Genomic DNA, 16,172 nt, shown 5'->3' on the forward strand with positions numbered 1-16,172 from the left:
GCATTCTAAATGATGGTGAGGAAAGCAACAGGCTTTGCTGCTAGTTTCTGTTACCAACAACATTGCCATTAAGGGTAGCTTTACACACCAAGTTCTCATGCAGTAGCAAAGAAGAAAATCAAAGCCTGACTAAAACAGAAACACCACAAGAGCTGTAAAGGTAAACTTGCATGAATAAAGCCCTGGGCTGGGAGCCTGCTGTTACACACTTGCACCTAACTTGAAGCTGGGGCAAACTTCACTCCGTTGATTTCAGCTGGGTATTTCTGCAGCTGTAACTCAGACAAGTTCAGATCCCCTTCAAAACGCACTGAACTCTTTTTTCATTGTATGTTTTGCTTTCATTGTTTAACACAGAACTCTGGCTCAAAATGACATGTTTAGCTTTTGATTCCACAGCACAGATCACTGAGTTTGGTAGAAGACAGCTTCTAAAGATGGTGGGGAGCCTGTGGCGGCACGTAACAGCCACTTCCCTCTCTGCCTCACTCGAGTGGAACTGTCTCACCAGCGCAGCCTGCAGCAGCGGCAGTTGACTTCCCAGAACAGAATTGAGCCAGTGCCAGTTCGTGACTGCTTAATGTCATTTACATGCTTGAAAAATGATCTGGAAACACATAGCCTCTGCTAGCACTTGCTGTCTTGTTAAATGAAGTCTGAATTTAGATCTGGCTGGCACCCATGTAGCATGTAGTCAAATTAAACAAAGTACACTAACAAACACCTCGGTGAGTTAAAACAGCCTTCTTTGGAATTAATCAAATTCTCTTTCCAAATTCTTTATCTAACCTGTTTCTTCCCAGAGGATTACTCAGCAGGACAAATGTTTTGGGCTTTTTTAACATCCAAGTTCAATGGCTTACTCCCTATGGAACTAATCTGGTATTTTACTTGTCTGAGCAGGTGGGCAAGAAGGTGCTTTCACTTGCTGGTCAGCGGTTGTATTTCAATGTAGCATTCCTAACACATATTGTCGCTTTTGGAGATCTGAAGATGTAAGTTTAAGTTTGGAGGAGTGTTCTGTAAACAGACTCGCTTTTGTTTCAGGAAACCTAATGAGAAAAATGTTTGCATAGATAATTTGAAATCAAGAAAGTACTCTTGCTGCTTTGGCAGCCTTGCCCTGGTGTCTGCCAAGGTACTGCATTATCCTTGCAGGGCCAGAAGGGTCACAGCTGGCTCAGCTCTTGGGGCTCCCACATAGAGAGTGAGAGCCTCTACTTTTCCCTGCTTCCAGCTGTTGAGAATGTGCTGCAGGCATGATGGACTTCTTTATGAGTTGAGCATGAAGAAACTAGTCCAATTAAAAAACTTTGCCTTTGCAGCAACCACTGGAATAGGAAAGGGAATATAAAGACAGGCTACAGCAGACATGACAAGGGAAGGGGGGGCAAGGAGCACAATGCAGCCTGCCACACTCGCCACCAACCACCCTCTAATGCAAGGTTTTGTAAAGTTGGCTCGAGTTCAGTATTTCACGGCATGTTTGGTCATCTCTTCCAGACTGCACCTTCCCCTCTGCAGAACTCCCACCTACATAAAATTTCTAGGGTAAAAAGCTGTAAAATCCCTTCAGTTGTAGTTCTGGGCACTAAATTCCTCTTCAGCTTTTTCTCTTCCTTTTATCAGCAAAAAATGAGTAATCCCCCAGTATCACCAGAAAAACACAGCATTTAACTTCAGAACCTATTTCTAGGATCCCAACTCAAGGCCCCTACAGACAGGACTGGTTACCCTTTGTGCTGATGCCTGAAGCATCTGAGGACTGAGGGTGTGGGCTGCAGCTGCCTGAATGGAACTGCCCTTCTTGCTTCTACACAAAGACAACTTTGATGAATATGAATTTTTATTTATTTCCATGTATTTTAAGTGGAACGTGGAGAGGAACAGAAGAAAAGAGGGTTGTATAAAGCCCCTGATTTACTTGAAAGTGAATTCTTCCCCACAACATACAGAAACCGAAATAAGTTAAAGCCAACTGAAGTCAGTTATTTCATGTTATTGATGGAGATTTGCTCTTTTCAAGCTTCTGTTCCACAACCTCACAAGAAACAGATCATTAAAAAAAAGCTACTAGGTGAGATCTGGTCCACACATCCTCACTGTGCTCATCCGGTACTGAAGAAAATTTAACATGGGCGATTGTCCGGTACGCGTTTTCTGGGGAGAAAAAAAAAAAAAAATCAGAAAATTCCTCACACACAACGATGTCCACCAGTCTCCCAACCTACCCTTATTTTTAAGTTGGTGTTTTGTGTTTAGTGCTTATCTCACAGCACAAAAGGCAGCATCATCTCAAAGCTAATACACCACCTCTGACCACAGTAAAAAACCCTGCAATTCACAAAGCAGTGCAGACCACCTGGAAGCAGGCATGCTCAGGATAATCTGCCTAGAAGAGGCATTTCTTCCTGAACTTTTTAACAAATGTGGTTTTGTTTTAGCCACAGATTCCACTTTAGAAGCAGCTAGGCATTTCACCGCAATTCTTGCCAAAAGAAAAAAGCAAAGCAGCATGATCCCTCACATTTTAGTCAGCCACTTCTGCAAATGTTTTACTGCTATCTATGGCATATGAGTAGCTGGTGACCCAAGATAAATTAGCATGCCTGAGCAGTGCCTAGTTAAAGTGCACTGATCGCTCAAAAGGCCTGTTTATACTGCTAACACAAAAAAATCCCCCTCATGTAACATGGACGTTAGCATGTCAGATGTCATTCTTCACTACAAATGGAAGTATTTCTAGAACTGCAGTTTACTCTTCCACAGAAGGTTGCTCTATACCACAACTGACCATGCAGACACTCAGCTCATACCTTGGTGCTGCTTTAATAATGTCATCTACACGAAGAATCATTTCTGCTGCTTCCGCTGCGCTCAGCAAAACTTGTCTCTTAACTTGGAAACTTTCTGTTACTCCCAAGGCTGCCATGTCTCCAATGGTACCCTCTCTCATATCTGGAAGGAGAGACAAATTAAGAGCTTGTTTGTTTGAACTTGTGTTTTTTTTTTTTAAGGAAATTACAAGGAAGCTGGCAGTATGGTAACTCACCTGGCTCAAATGAATGACATTAATAGTAAGGAAAGTATTAAAGTCTTTTACTTCAAGGGTCCCAATTTAAGCCTAACATGCTGCAATTATATATATAAAAAAAATGGTTTTAAATCAATACCTTTCTTTTTAAGCTTCATGTAACTAGACTCAATGTGAGTGAGCAAAGTCGTCTCTGCAGGTGGAACCCATCCCCTTGAAAAACAAAGCATTTCACTCTATTGTGGAAAGTTTGGTAGAATGATAAACGACTAAGTGCAGCCCATGCTCTGTGCAAAGCAAACAAAAATCAGCATACTTCCAACTGAATGTATCAAAGACAAGTGAGCGAGTTTAATAAGCCTCACTGCCCTACCAAACAGGAGTCCAGTAATAGAAGTAACATGAAGCCCCTTACCAAGTCCGTAAGTAGTCTTCCCTTCACTGTGAGCAGCTCTGAGCTGAGCAACCAAATCTGCACTGTCATAGCCAGCATTGTCAGCTATTATTGTTGGGATCTATGGGGAGAAACACAGGCTGGTTTTAATTCATGCAGGGCCTGATCCCTAGTAAACAGGAAACATACTTTGATATTACTATTTACTGTTCAGTTTCAACAACAGGAAGTTTCAAAAGTATGGCAGATGTGTTACAGTGATCAGAAGATAGAGAAAACAAAAAAAAAAAAAAAATCAAAATACTTCTCTAAGGATTTTGCTTAAAACCTTGTTATAAGAGAGTATCTGAGAGGGCAGGATCATGTTAGCAGTTTTTTCAGTTCTTTTTACATGGGCAGAATGAAATCTATCTATTTCAGACTACAACTGGAGAAACATGAAATAAAGTTTCATTTTAAGAATATGAGCCTGCTGGTAAGCATTAACCACCTGATCATTCTGTTCACTGTGGAAGTGAAAGGAGTGCGAATTGCAGGCGCTGGCTCAAGAAGTAACACCAAGTCTTACGATGCTTTTTTATTTTCTTGCAGAAATGTTTTCCTATGGTCTTTGGTTTTCCCTAGATTAAATAACAGGAAGGCATTTTTCCTCCCCTCAAATGGATAGCCTGTTAGCACAATAATATTCTATAAACGTTACTTGCAATGCATCTTCTAGGAAGTAAGAGTAGACTCCAATGCAAGTTAGAAACTTCTAGACAGTACTAGAGCATGAATACAATCAATAGTATCAATAGAATGCTCTTTCATAAATCAGCACAAAAAAATCTCAGCTTATTCAGCTGACATTTCTGCTGCACTTTTAACCTTGCAGGTTAAGAGGAGGAAGAACCACTTAAAAGAGGGCTAGCATTAAACATTCAGAATTCTGTAACATGCTGCATTATTAACACACCAATACTTATTTCCTAAGAGAGAAAACAGCAAGTTTTCCCATTTGTTCATCCAAGTTGTGTTGCTAAATTTCACTGTTTTACTTTTAGACAACCAAAACTTTGAAAGAGAAACAACTATCTGATGCCAGAAGTTAGCAAATTTGGTGAAATTTTATGTCTATTAATCCAAGCAATCTGACTGAACAAACTTACCATCCTTAAGGCTTTAGCAAAGGACTCCATTGCAACAGACTCTTTGCCAGGTGTTCTGATGGCAAGTTCTGCAACAGCATTAGCCATCAGCATCTCTGAACAACCTAGTCATTAAAGACACAGATGTTGATGTCTGACTTGAACAGTTATTACAAAATTAATATCATAGATGAAGAATCTAACATTCACCTCCACCATACACAGTTCTAGTGTCTTTCACGGTCTGGGCAAGAACACAGAGAGCATCATGCAAAGACCTCTCGGCTTCATCTAGAATCTGCTGTGTTGCTCCACGCAAAACTATGGTGCAAGCTTCACCTAAAAAGCACAAATGTAAAAAGATTAAAAAAAAAACAAAACAAAACCAACACACAAAAAAAGAAGCTACTGCAAAGCATTTTTAACAGTTTTGCTATCACTGCAGTCAAGTTCCACCCAGATCAGTTTCGGGGGAAAAAGGAAGCATGATGACATTTCACAGATAGAATGAAATTATGTACACTATGCTATCACATCAGTGGTAAAACACTTACCCATTGCCACTCCAGAGAAATGAATGAGCTTATCTTCTCCAATCATGACTTCCTCAATAAGCTTGCAGCTTCCTAGTTTTACTAGCTCAGGGTGATCAAAGGTTGATGCAATTTCACCACCTACAAATGTAAGATCATGCTAAAGTTAGAACTCATGTTGAAGACGTCTGTTCAGGCAAGATTTAACCCAGGGGGGATGAGGGGTCTGAAAACAAACAACAAACAAAACAGTATTCATGATTGCCCAGGTTTAAATTAATAATACTGATAAGCCAAATTTTTCCAGTGTCAGCATATGGTACCAGAAATCTTCTACTTCCTTAACAAATCAGTATTTTGTTTCACATCTGAAAAATTACAATAGCTGCAATGCTTTTGAGTTCTGTCTGGGTAAGAGACTAAGCATTAATCTTTGCCAGTATTAAAATGTCAATCTGTTTAAAGTTTTAACAGCATTTATTGATACAGTATTTATAAAATACTAGGTCAAGTTTTTTTATGTTTTTAAACTTGAGCTTGTGCCACTACTCATCTTGCCTGCCTGATGATGGCTGAGAACCACTAGCCACCACTCTCGTGAATTACAAGTGTCATGCAGCGTTGTAGCAGCAATACTGTGCACTATTTGTAAACTTCCATATTGTAAACAAAACTGATATTACAAAGACCAAAATGCCTCTGAATATTGTTCTAGTACTTTTCTCTTCCTATTAAAAAAAACATTTACATGTATTTACTCCCAATCTATGCTCAATTGTTCCACATTGGCTTGCAGCACTGCTGTAGCTGTAGTGTTACAAGGGAAGACAAGATTTGTAGTAGAGAGCTTATGCTTACTAAAAGCCTGTCTATTGTTTTCAGCTATATTATCTGATCCAGTGTGGTCTAGATATGGTCCGTTTGCTCTGCCTACAAAATTTGCTTTGTACTTGCTCTGGAACATAAGCAACATTCCTCTCAATCAAGCATTTGCCTGTGTCAATGAGTCCTCAAACAGTTACACACAACCGCAACTTCAGCTGTGCTAAACTAAAAAAGCCAGCGTATTTTCCTTTCTCCCTGCAAAGCCAGTTCTTTGTTCTCATGAAGATTTTCACAATAAGCTTTTTAATAACATTCCAGCTAACTATCTCTAACTTCAGCAACAAGAATCAACTGTAGCATTCCAGATGTTTTGTTTTCATTGGTTATTAGAATCACATTTACACTGACCACTACTAAAAATATCCACATTGTTAGTGTTATTTGAGGTCCACCTCAAGATGATAACTCAGGCCCACATTTTTAACAAGGGATGACCATTATTACAATCAAACAATAGATATTTATAACCAGATGGCATTCATTAACTAGTGGATTCATCTTCTTATTCTTTCTATCGCTAAGTTTCACCTTTTCTCTAGAAAACAAGTATTTCAGAAGCTTATCAAGCAGAGACTTAACTGAAAGTATTTTTAAAATATGAAAGAAAATAACTAACTGGCACTACTATCTGGATAAATGAAATTCCACAGTTCACATTATGATCCTTTACTCACAGTTACTATGGAAAAAAAAAGTATGTTTAAATTATTATGCAGGAAGGATTCAGAATCAAAAGACAGTTTATGGGTAAAGTATAACATACTAAATATAGAAACTGAGTTACCTGCTTCTAAAAAAAATACTGACAGTTACATAGGAGTTGATAAATCAACAGAGTAATTTCAAAGTTACTTATGGCCAATTTTGTATTGTATTTAAAGATCTATAAAATAAAGCTTATTTGGAGTACTTTTCATATTCACAAATCTGCTTAATAATAAAAACTACAATTAAGTGATCACAAGTTAACATTTACTAAACAAATAATGCGCCCTTTCAAGTTTCATGCAAGATACTCCACAAACCTGTAACAAGAGCCAGACGTTCAACACCAGCAAAGTCCGCATGTTCAATAGCCATGACGCCAGCAGCTCCAAAGAGCTGTTCAGGGTAGTTGTAGATCAACTGCCTACAATTAGAACACAGACACATCCTCCAGTTACCCATGCGACAAAACCAGTGTAACAAAAGGACACCTGATACTCAGTAGCATGGTCATGCAACAGGTTTCTGAAAACTACAAAAGCAGTCAACATTTGAGACACCTACCACACATGGAATGTTACACCACACAAAAGCAAATGCACTGACGGAAAAACACACAAAGCTAAGAAAAAAAAAAAAGGGAAAAAATCAAACCTCAAAGCTTTTTGAAATACCCTTCCCTGAAGACACTGTCACACTAAGCACAAGGACCCATACACTTTAAATACTAAGTCCTTTGATCCAAAGTGCCTGCTGAGCACTTGACTCCCTATTCTAGCAGGGTGCACTAGAACATGTGAAGTAATGTCTTTAATTCCTTCACCAATACAAAAACCAAACAGTTTACAAATCTGGGAACAACAAATGGCCAATCTTGTAACGTACACAAACAGCAGACCACAGAGAAGAGTACATGTTCCCTTATTAATACATATCCGCATCTTAACAAAGCAGCCACCTAAAGTTCAATGGCCAATGCCCACTGAGGAGAGCTACGCCAGATTATTTTTCCATTCCTAATTAAAGGCTGAGTGTTGCAGAAATTCAGCAGGAGCTGTGAGATGTCATCTCCAGCAAGAAAGGTGTTTCTGATCTACCTTCAAAGTGACAAATGACACTGCTGATTACACGCGGAGAAAACACCTTCTACCCCAGAACCATATGGCCTTGGCCTTTATCACACATATCCTCAGGGGTAATTAACTGGCTAACATTTACAGTATCTGATGTGATGCTGATCTATAGTATAAGAAGTCAATTTTATCAGGGAATAAATCTGAAAGTCAAGTCAATCTAACTGCAGCACCACTAGCCTGGTTATAGTGACTGATGCTACCTGAGCTTCCTTAGAGCAACCACCCATGTTCCAAGCATACTGGATAGCATCAGTGGAGCTAAGGATTTTCTGAATACTTCAAAGGATTCTTCCATCAATTTACCAACAGGACTCCTGACTCTAGGACTCTGTATCTCTACCATGTTCAATGGAAAGAGTATTCATTTTGCCTGAAGAAAAATGCAGTGTGTGAAACATGACATAGATGGAGGGGCTGTAAGATTCATCAGTCTGTCAATGGCTCTTACAGATGTTTGACACAGATTTATAAAGTGAGTTATAAGAGGCACCATGTCTTGAAAGAGTAAGTTTTTGCTTCTGTGGAAAACAGTGCCACTTGTACAACTTTGTGACTCTCCCCTTTTTCCAAGAAGGGGCATACCTGTTAATAAAGCAGTTTATGCCATGCTTCAGAATACTCTCAACCTTCTCCTTCATTTTTTCTTTTTCTGCTTGTTCTATTTCTGCCACTTTTGCTGCAGAGTCCACTCTAACACGAGAGCCAAAAATCTAAATAAAAGAAACCAAAGAATTCAGTCTAAAAATAAAGTCAATTTACAAAAACATTGTTTCACAACAGTAGCTGAGTCCCATACCTTAATTTTGTCTGTATCCATACCAGTATTTGCAATTAGAATCTTTGCATTTTCTATTCTTTTTGGCTGATTTACACCAATCTTCTTGTCGAGTAAAAAGCCTGTAGTAACAGAGAGGCCTTGTAAGACTTAAAAAGGAGAGCAATTAATCTAAATTATTATAAATCCCCCTCATATTTAGTATTCAATTTAACAATAACATAGCAATGTTTCCTAGAACAAATTTGACAGCTTAATTTCTCAAGCATGCTTTCAGCCAACACACAGACTTACCCTCATCCAAGTAGGAATCAGCCAAACTTCCACCAAGTTTCTTAATGACGTGGATAGCCTCCAAATTACCAGAACCTTTCAACCTAAGGACAGCTTCTACAGCTAACTTGACAAAGTGATCTTTATGATGAGTAAGTAATTTGGATGAAAGGGTTGTTCCTGCAATGTTCATCAAATCTTCACGGAACTTCACTTCATCACCACTAAAATAAAGGCAGTACAGTTAAAGTGGAAAGTCTGAAAGCTTTAACTATCATTAACCTATCACCATAAGTCTCTCCCCGCTTCCTGTTGCCTGTGTCTACGTGCACCATGTTCCATTTTGAGAAATGATACTCAGAATCCTGCCAGCGTCCCAGAATACAACCTTGCACTTGAAATTTCAATTAGGAAAAACTTTGCATTCAGCTTTAGCAAATCTGTGCTCTCAAAGTGCTGGGTAAAGAAAACAGTCACATTTAAAATCACAGCAGGAAATCTGAAGTAACAGCTCACATTTTTGTTCTAAGGAGCAACTTACTCCTTGTATTTAGTTTCTGCACATCATAACTAATTTTAAATCATTTCATAAAGCAGCTTATAAAAAAAAAAGCAAAAAGCCTTTCTTAACTGTTACAACTTACAAATTCAGCCTTCACACTACTTAAAAGAAAGCAAAGAACTTCGCAGTGGTATATAATTCTTAGTGATGTTTTAGTCTTGACTGGTTTATAAAGACCTACAGCAAATGTACATTACTAACCCATGATCCACAGCTGCTTTCAAAAGTGCCTCTCTTGAAGCTTTTGTGGCTGCTCTCCAGCCTGCAATAATGGTCTGAGGATGAATCTTCTTTGAAATCAGTAATTCTGCCTCCTATTTAAATGAAATAAATAATCATTTTTTTTCCCCCCAAGGTACACTTAGTGTCACTAACTATGAAAGACACTTCCAAGTAATAAGAAAATTCTGAATGGCAGTGAAAACCAGAGAGCTGTAACAATGAAATGAAAGTGACCCTATTGGCAGCTTTATTTCCAATCTAGGCAAATACAATCTGCCCTTGGAATACTGAAGTTTGATTAATGAAAAAAAACCAACCAGACACAGACTTCAGAATAGCTATCTTTGGCTTCATGTTTTAGATCAGTTTCCTGTTCACTTAAAGCTGCAATTTAAAGTGTAGTTGGAAAAACAAACATCTTCTAACTCCCTTTTTGAGAGGAACTTGGCAAGCTGACGGATCATTTCTCTGATGTTTTTGATCACAGCTTCTGGATCTGAGATGATTAGATTTACTGGCACATCTCTGCTAACAATAATTCCTCACTTCTGAAGTCTCTTTCATAGTAATTTCGAATTTAGAGTTTAGCAGTATAAGATTTTATGTAAATATGAAAACCATACAGAATTTAAAGGAACATTATTTAATAATAATTTAAGGAAATGTAATAATTATTTAAATAATAATTTGAAGAAATTAAAAGATAAATTCAAGTCCTGTGCACACAAGAACAGAATTTAACATGCCTTTTTTTTTTTTCCTCTCTCAATGATGCTATGGAAAAGGATTTCAGAGGAGTGAATGTCACAACTAAGCAGTGCTGCACGCTGCTCAGTGCGACATCCAAGAAGTGACCTGTGAGAGATACTTCACTGTTTCACTTATATACTAAAGGAAGAGAAAATAATTTTCTAAAATGTACCAAATTAAAATACTAGTGAATTTGTCAACAGTAATATAAGGAATATAGTTTAAAATATTTTTTATATATATTTGATGACACAATACCTAAATTGGTTTTTTCCCCCTATCAATTTCAATGGCAATGGAGCAAGGTATTCCTATACTTAGGGAGCCCTCTTCATAAACATCAAACACCACACCTCGCACTGACACCACAGGAGCACATTGCCAAATAGAAACACGTATGAAAAACTGTAATACATCACCCTCAGTAATTCAGCTGCCAACACCGTGACAGACGTAGTCCCATCGCCAACTTCATCATCTTGAACCTTTGACATGTCTGAAGGAAGAAATCTCTGCGGTAATTTTTTGATTCAAAATACCACGCTCACCAGTACCAGATTCAGATACAATTACTCTCACTTCACATTTGTTTGAAGAAAAAAGAATCTTATTTTTTGATAGTTTAAAAAGGTCACTCTGTAAGTCACAGAAAAACCTGTGCATATCAAATTCAGCATCCTCCAAATTCCTGCTCTTTATTTGCAACCTAGACACCAGTTCCAGCATGGTGATGGTCAAGAGCTATCCCACTCTCTCCCTATTCCTAAACATAGTCATTAAAAGGAAGCAAGGCCGGACAGAAGTTCTAAGGTATCCATACTGGATCAGAGAATATAATAGCCATGTAGGCTGCATGAACAACTGATACAGAAGGACCCAGCAAACATGAAACCATTAAGAAACTCGACACTGAATTAGTTGTTCAGTGTCCTGCTTGAAACTAAAAGTGGACCACTGGCATGCCAAGACAGTCCTTTACGAAGGTAAACTGTCCAGAGTACAACGTCGATTAAGTGATAAAAAGAGATTTACATCAGGGAGAACCTGAGAGATCCTCTGTACTCCAGTAGATTTCTGTTTCAAACTTTCCCAGTGAAAAAGAAGGACAGTTTTCTTTTGTCTCTCTGACTCCTGGAACAAACCAGGGCTGAGGGAAAATGAGACACCAGAACAGTTTTGCAAGAGCAGCATATACCTCAATTTTACTTCTGCGGAGTTCCACAATTCTTGCCACACCCTGGCCTCCTTACTTCAGGAATTCTGCCTCCCTCCCCTGCCCCTGCTTCAATTTTTCATATTATTTAAGAAAAGTTAATTCTAAGCACAAAAAAACCCTGCAATAACAAAGTTACAAATGAAAAAAATGCCAAGTATTGCAATTACAAGCTGTTAAAAACTCACCAACCAAGACCTTGGCAGCTGGGTTGTCAACTCCAATAGCTTTCAGGATGGTTGCACCATCATTGGTAACTGTTACTGTGCTAGCTCTCCCAGTACTTAGAAGAATCTTGTCCTACAAGACGCAAGATTTAGAATACCACTTCAAAATGTACTGCAACTATTAAAACTAAATTAATAGGTACGACTACTGAGAATTTGCAGCTGACTTACCATGCCTTTAGGCCCCAGAGTGCTCTTGATCAGGTCACCAATAGCAATGGCACCAACAAAGGACGACTGAAATGAAAGCAAATATATCTTAGAGAATGACTTACTTCTACTTTAACGCAAGAATTATATGCTAGCCCATAATTTGCAAGGTGACATCTTAACCCAACCCTTCCACAGCACACTTTCTTTCAGCAGAGCCTGGGGTGAAGTTTCTTGAACTGATACATTTTTGTAACCAGATCAAATATACTGAATTCCCACAGAAACCATAAAAGCCTGTCTCATAGGCAAGAGAAATGCCTCTCAATGAACACCAACCTCCCGAGCTAAAGTTATTTAGTTTCTGAACTATGAGGAGTTTCATGTTAGCATGAACAACACTCCTCTTCTGTTCACAGAAATACAACAAGAAAGAAACAGTAAGAGAAAGATTAAGTTCCACATCACCAAAAACTGAAAGCACATTTAACAGTAGAAAAGACATGGTTTAACTACCCCAGTTTCTTAGAGGCTTAAACTTACAAGCCGAGCCGTTTCTGCCTTTTCTTCATCTGCACCTGCCTTGAAAATGTTCACAGGAGCAAGGGAAAGGGATGCCTAAAGCAGAGTTAACATAAGAATATTCCTTTAGCTTTAATAACACTATGCATTTTAGAAACAAATTCCTGGCACTAACAACCTAAACAATTACTGCAATTATTTATTTCCATACCCCATTTGGTTTTGATAAAGGTATATTCAGGACAAATTCACTTTGACTCTTTCTTTAAATCTACCTTGCAATCTCAATCACATGAAGATTACAAGATCGACTGCAATCTGCTCTTAGAGACTGTACCCCATATTCCTTTGGAAGGCTGTTACCAGAACCTTACTTCATGGTCCTGTTCTGCATGGCTGTCAGACTCAAACCATCCAAAGACAGGCACCACGAGCAGAACTTAAAAGAATCTCGTTAACTAACCATGTCGGGTCTTCAATATTTGTGTTGAGCCCTATCACTTTATTGCATTCCCACGCAAACTAATTACAGCAATAATGAACAGACTCCTTTATAGACCAATGCTTTCAAAGAACTCAGGGCATTAACTGGAGTAGGACCAAATCCGAAAACAAGGGAGTTCGGCGACATTTTACTTTGCTGTGTAGCAAGCTCACCCCTTTTGCTACGCAAAGTGCCCGTTACATCACTGCTTTTGACAACAAAAATGAAAACGCTGCTGCGGTAGGAGGCCCCACACAACGGGAGGGCAGCCCTCGGCCGGCGATCGACAGCGGCCGCTCACGCTCGGGGCCTCTGTGCTGCCTCTCCGGGCTTTCTGAGAGATGCGAGGAAGAAGCAGAGGCTTCCATGGCGGCAGCCGCGCCGCGGGCGCAGGGCACGAACAGACCCGGAGCCCCTCTCCTGCGGGGTGATGGGAACGGCCGACAGCAGACCGGGACTCGACCCGTATCCCGCCCCCTCCGGCCCGGCCCGGCCGCGCCCTCACGGACCCTCCTCGCCCGCGCTCTAGAACCTTCCATGCCCAACACGCCGCCGCCTCCTCCTCCTCTCACCTCCCTCCCCGCCAGCCGCGCGCGGGGCAGGGCGCGAGGCCGCCCCCACGCGAGCGCCTCAGCCTCCGGGCCGGACAAAGCGCGGGAGAGGGGCGCGGCCGCCGGGCCCTTGCACGCGGGTCTGCGGGGAGTGTGCGCCCGCCGCTCCGCCCCGCTCAGCCCCGCCGCGCAACACCGGGCGGGCCGAACCGCCGCCCCGCCGCGAGCTCACCATGGTGCCGGTGCTGCCGCCGACCGGGACCCCGCCAACAGCCGCTGCCAACAGAGAACCAGCGCGCGGACCCACAACCCCCACGATCTCCTGCCGGAACTGGCGTCAGAGAAGCCACCGCTTCCGGCGGCGCGCGGCAGGCTGGGAGCCGCAGTCGTTCCCCCCCTCAGGAGGAGGAGGCTGGGGCTCGGCCCCCAGTGGCTGTGCAAGGCAAAGCACGGCGCGGGTGTGGCGGGGGGTGGTTCCGGGTGTTTTAAGGACTTACGCGACTTAAAGCCATGCTGCTGCCCTCCCGCGCTAAGGCCGCGTCTTGCGCGGCAGCACCTGTTACGGGCTCGCCTGGCAGTGCCCCGCAGCACCCTTTCTCCGAAGAGCTGCCATCTGGGCACTGTATTTCTGCGCAGAGTTATTTCTGCCCTTCCGAAGGAGGTAGAAGCTTCCCTATTTTAATTTCATCATACTCCCAGTTCTCAAACTGGTCAGAAGTATTTCAAATTAGCAGCTCCTGTCTTCCAGTGAACTTGCCAGACTGTCCGGGATACCTGCTGTTGTATCATGCAGATCACCGATTAAAAGTAGTGAATGGGAGACAACCCCAGCACAGTCCCACTCAATACATTATTTTTATAAGGGTATGTAGTGACAGGACAAGGGGCTTTAAACTGAAAGGCGCAGATTCAGATTCAATATTACAAAGAAGTTCTTCCCTGTGAGGGTGCTGAGGCTCTGGCACAGGCTGCCCAGATAAGCTGTGGATGCCCCATCCCTGGCAGTGTCCAAGGTGAGGCTGGACGCGACTTTGAGCAACCCGGTTGCTGGAACAGCAACCGCTCTCTGGTTTCTCTGGGACCAGTAACTGAGGCGTTGATCACAGCATCTAGTTTCAGGTTTAACTTCACGTCAGGCCAGTCAGTTAAGCCTCTGAGCAGATAGGATTTTGAGGGTGGGAGGAAGGAAGACAGAGACTCTCCACAAAATCCAACTCTTCAGGTGCTCCCAACAGAGAATAAACAGATATATTACTGTTGATTTATGTATAGGAATTTTAACAAGGCCATTTTATAGCATTACTGGAAATCCTAGCCCTAGGCATCTACAGCTGGAAGGTCAGCTCTTTGATGTTTGGCTGCTCAATGCCACCTTATCTTGAGCTGGCTTCAAAATTTTATTTCAGAACAAAGCATCATTAGCTCAAGGACGTGAGACATATGCATATTTTAATTGGAATCACATCAGCTGCATTATGGTTTAGTCATAATATTGCTAGAAATTAAGTTGTCTAACTGCATATATTTTACCTGCTATCACATCAGGAAAGGTGCACAAACATCTCTGGGAAGCTTTTTTCCTCTTCAAAATGAAGATAAAAACAACCAGAGTTTCTGCTGAACTCTGTATCACCTTATTATGAAATGTTAAGTGTCATGAACTGCTAAGCAGCCATTCCCATTAGGAAAGCTGCAAAACTATGAAGATCTTCTTGAGAACTGAGTTTTCAGCTAAGTTTCCTAACCAACATGTTGTTGCTTAAGAGGTTCTGAAAACAAAACATCACTTGATGTTTCTAGGGTTTTGGTCATTTGTTGACTAGAAACCATTAACAATATGCCTTGAAACAGTGACTGGGGAGAAAAGAGGAAATACTGAACTTTGAAAAAAAGTGACAAGGCCTTCTGGACAGGACTTCAACTTTGTATGTTCTCATTACTTTGTTTCTGAATTTAGCAGTACTATCCCAGCGAAGCCCATAGGGGTTTTGTGGTCTCTCAGGCACTTCGTAGCTGAGACAGGAGCACATCTGAATTGCTAGCACATGATTCACCAGCCAGTAGTCAACAGCAACAGTACTACCATAACAACAACAACAACAAAGATATCTAAGTCTACATACATGAGAAAGATGTGACAGAACAGCAGTAGAAGTGAAACAAATGTCGGAGAAAAATTCACAGACTCCACGTTAGCATATTCTAGTTTCTTTTTCAACCACTGAGCAATGAGTGGTATGCAAGTGGAACAAGTTAAACTGAAGTGGAACTGAAGCAATGAGTTAAGGAAAAGCAACAAAAGTGATCCTAACGAAATACAATAAGCAACACTGACACTGGGAAATCCTAAAGTAATCCACAGGCCATTTTCCATAAAAATCAATAGTTTATTGCCATGCTACCTTTTTTCTTTTTTTTCCAAATGAAGTTGGCACTGGTAAAGGGGAAAATGTTGTCATAATACAGATACATGTAAAAATGTGCATTTGGTAAGCTTCCTCAGTAATGACAGCTTCAGACAAGTGAAATTAATTTCTTTTTAAGATAAATGTGGAATGGCATAAAAATACACTCTTTTCTGCATAGTATAATATTACTTTTTTCATAAAAGAAATACGGAATGTTTGTA

The 16,172-nt window shown here is 40.8% G+C and overlaps 1 protein-coding gene and 1 long non-coding RNA gene across 2 annotated transcripts; one reads left to right on the forward strand and one right to left on the reverse strand.

Moving 5' to 3' along the window:
• Window positions 1–22: 22 nt before the first annotated feature.
• Window positions 23–1,730, forward strand: LOC133269999 (uncharacterized). The gene is made up of 2 exons (XR_009743635.1): window positions 23–160; window positions 1,697–1,730. It is a non-coding gene; the product is annotated as an uncharacterized LOC133269999 (long non-coding RNA).
• A 98-nt stretch (window positions 1,731–1,828) lies between these two features.
• LOC133269997 (T-complex protein 1 subunit beta) lies at window positions 1,829–13,925 on the reverse strand. Its single transcript, XM_061454821.1, has 16 exons — window positions 13,776–13,925; window positions 12,530–12,604; window positions 12,008–12,073; window positions 11,798–11,909; window positions 10,816–10,892; window positions 9,626–9,738; window positions 8,884–9,086; window positions 8,611–8,711; window positions 8,397–8,524; window positions 6,999–7,102; window positions 5,110–5,229; window positions 4,766–4,894; window positions 4,577–4,680; window positions 3,450–3,549; window positions 2,817–2,958; window positions 1,829–2,160 (listed from the first exon to the last, which is right to left on the reverse strand). Exons 1-16 carry the CDS (start codon window positions 13,776–13,778, stop codon window positions 2,130–2,132), a joined length of 1,608 nt encoding a protein of 535 aa, XP_061310805.1. The 5' UTR covers window positions 13,779–13,925; the 3' UTR covers window positions 1,829–2,129.
• Window positions 13,926–16,172: the final 2,247 nt, after the last annotated feature.

Source organism: Pezoporus flaviventris, unplaced genomic scaffold (assembly GCF_033815535.1).
Source record: "Pezoporus flaviventris isolate CSIRO_AGI_PZ_B2104156 unplaced genomic scaffold, CSIRO_AGI_Pfla_v1 ptg000016l, whole genome shotgun sequence".
Classification (NCBI taxonomy): Eukaryota; Metazoa; Chordata; class Aves; order Psittaciformes; family Psittacidae; genus Pezoporus; species Pezoporus flaviventris.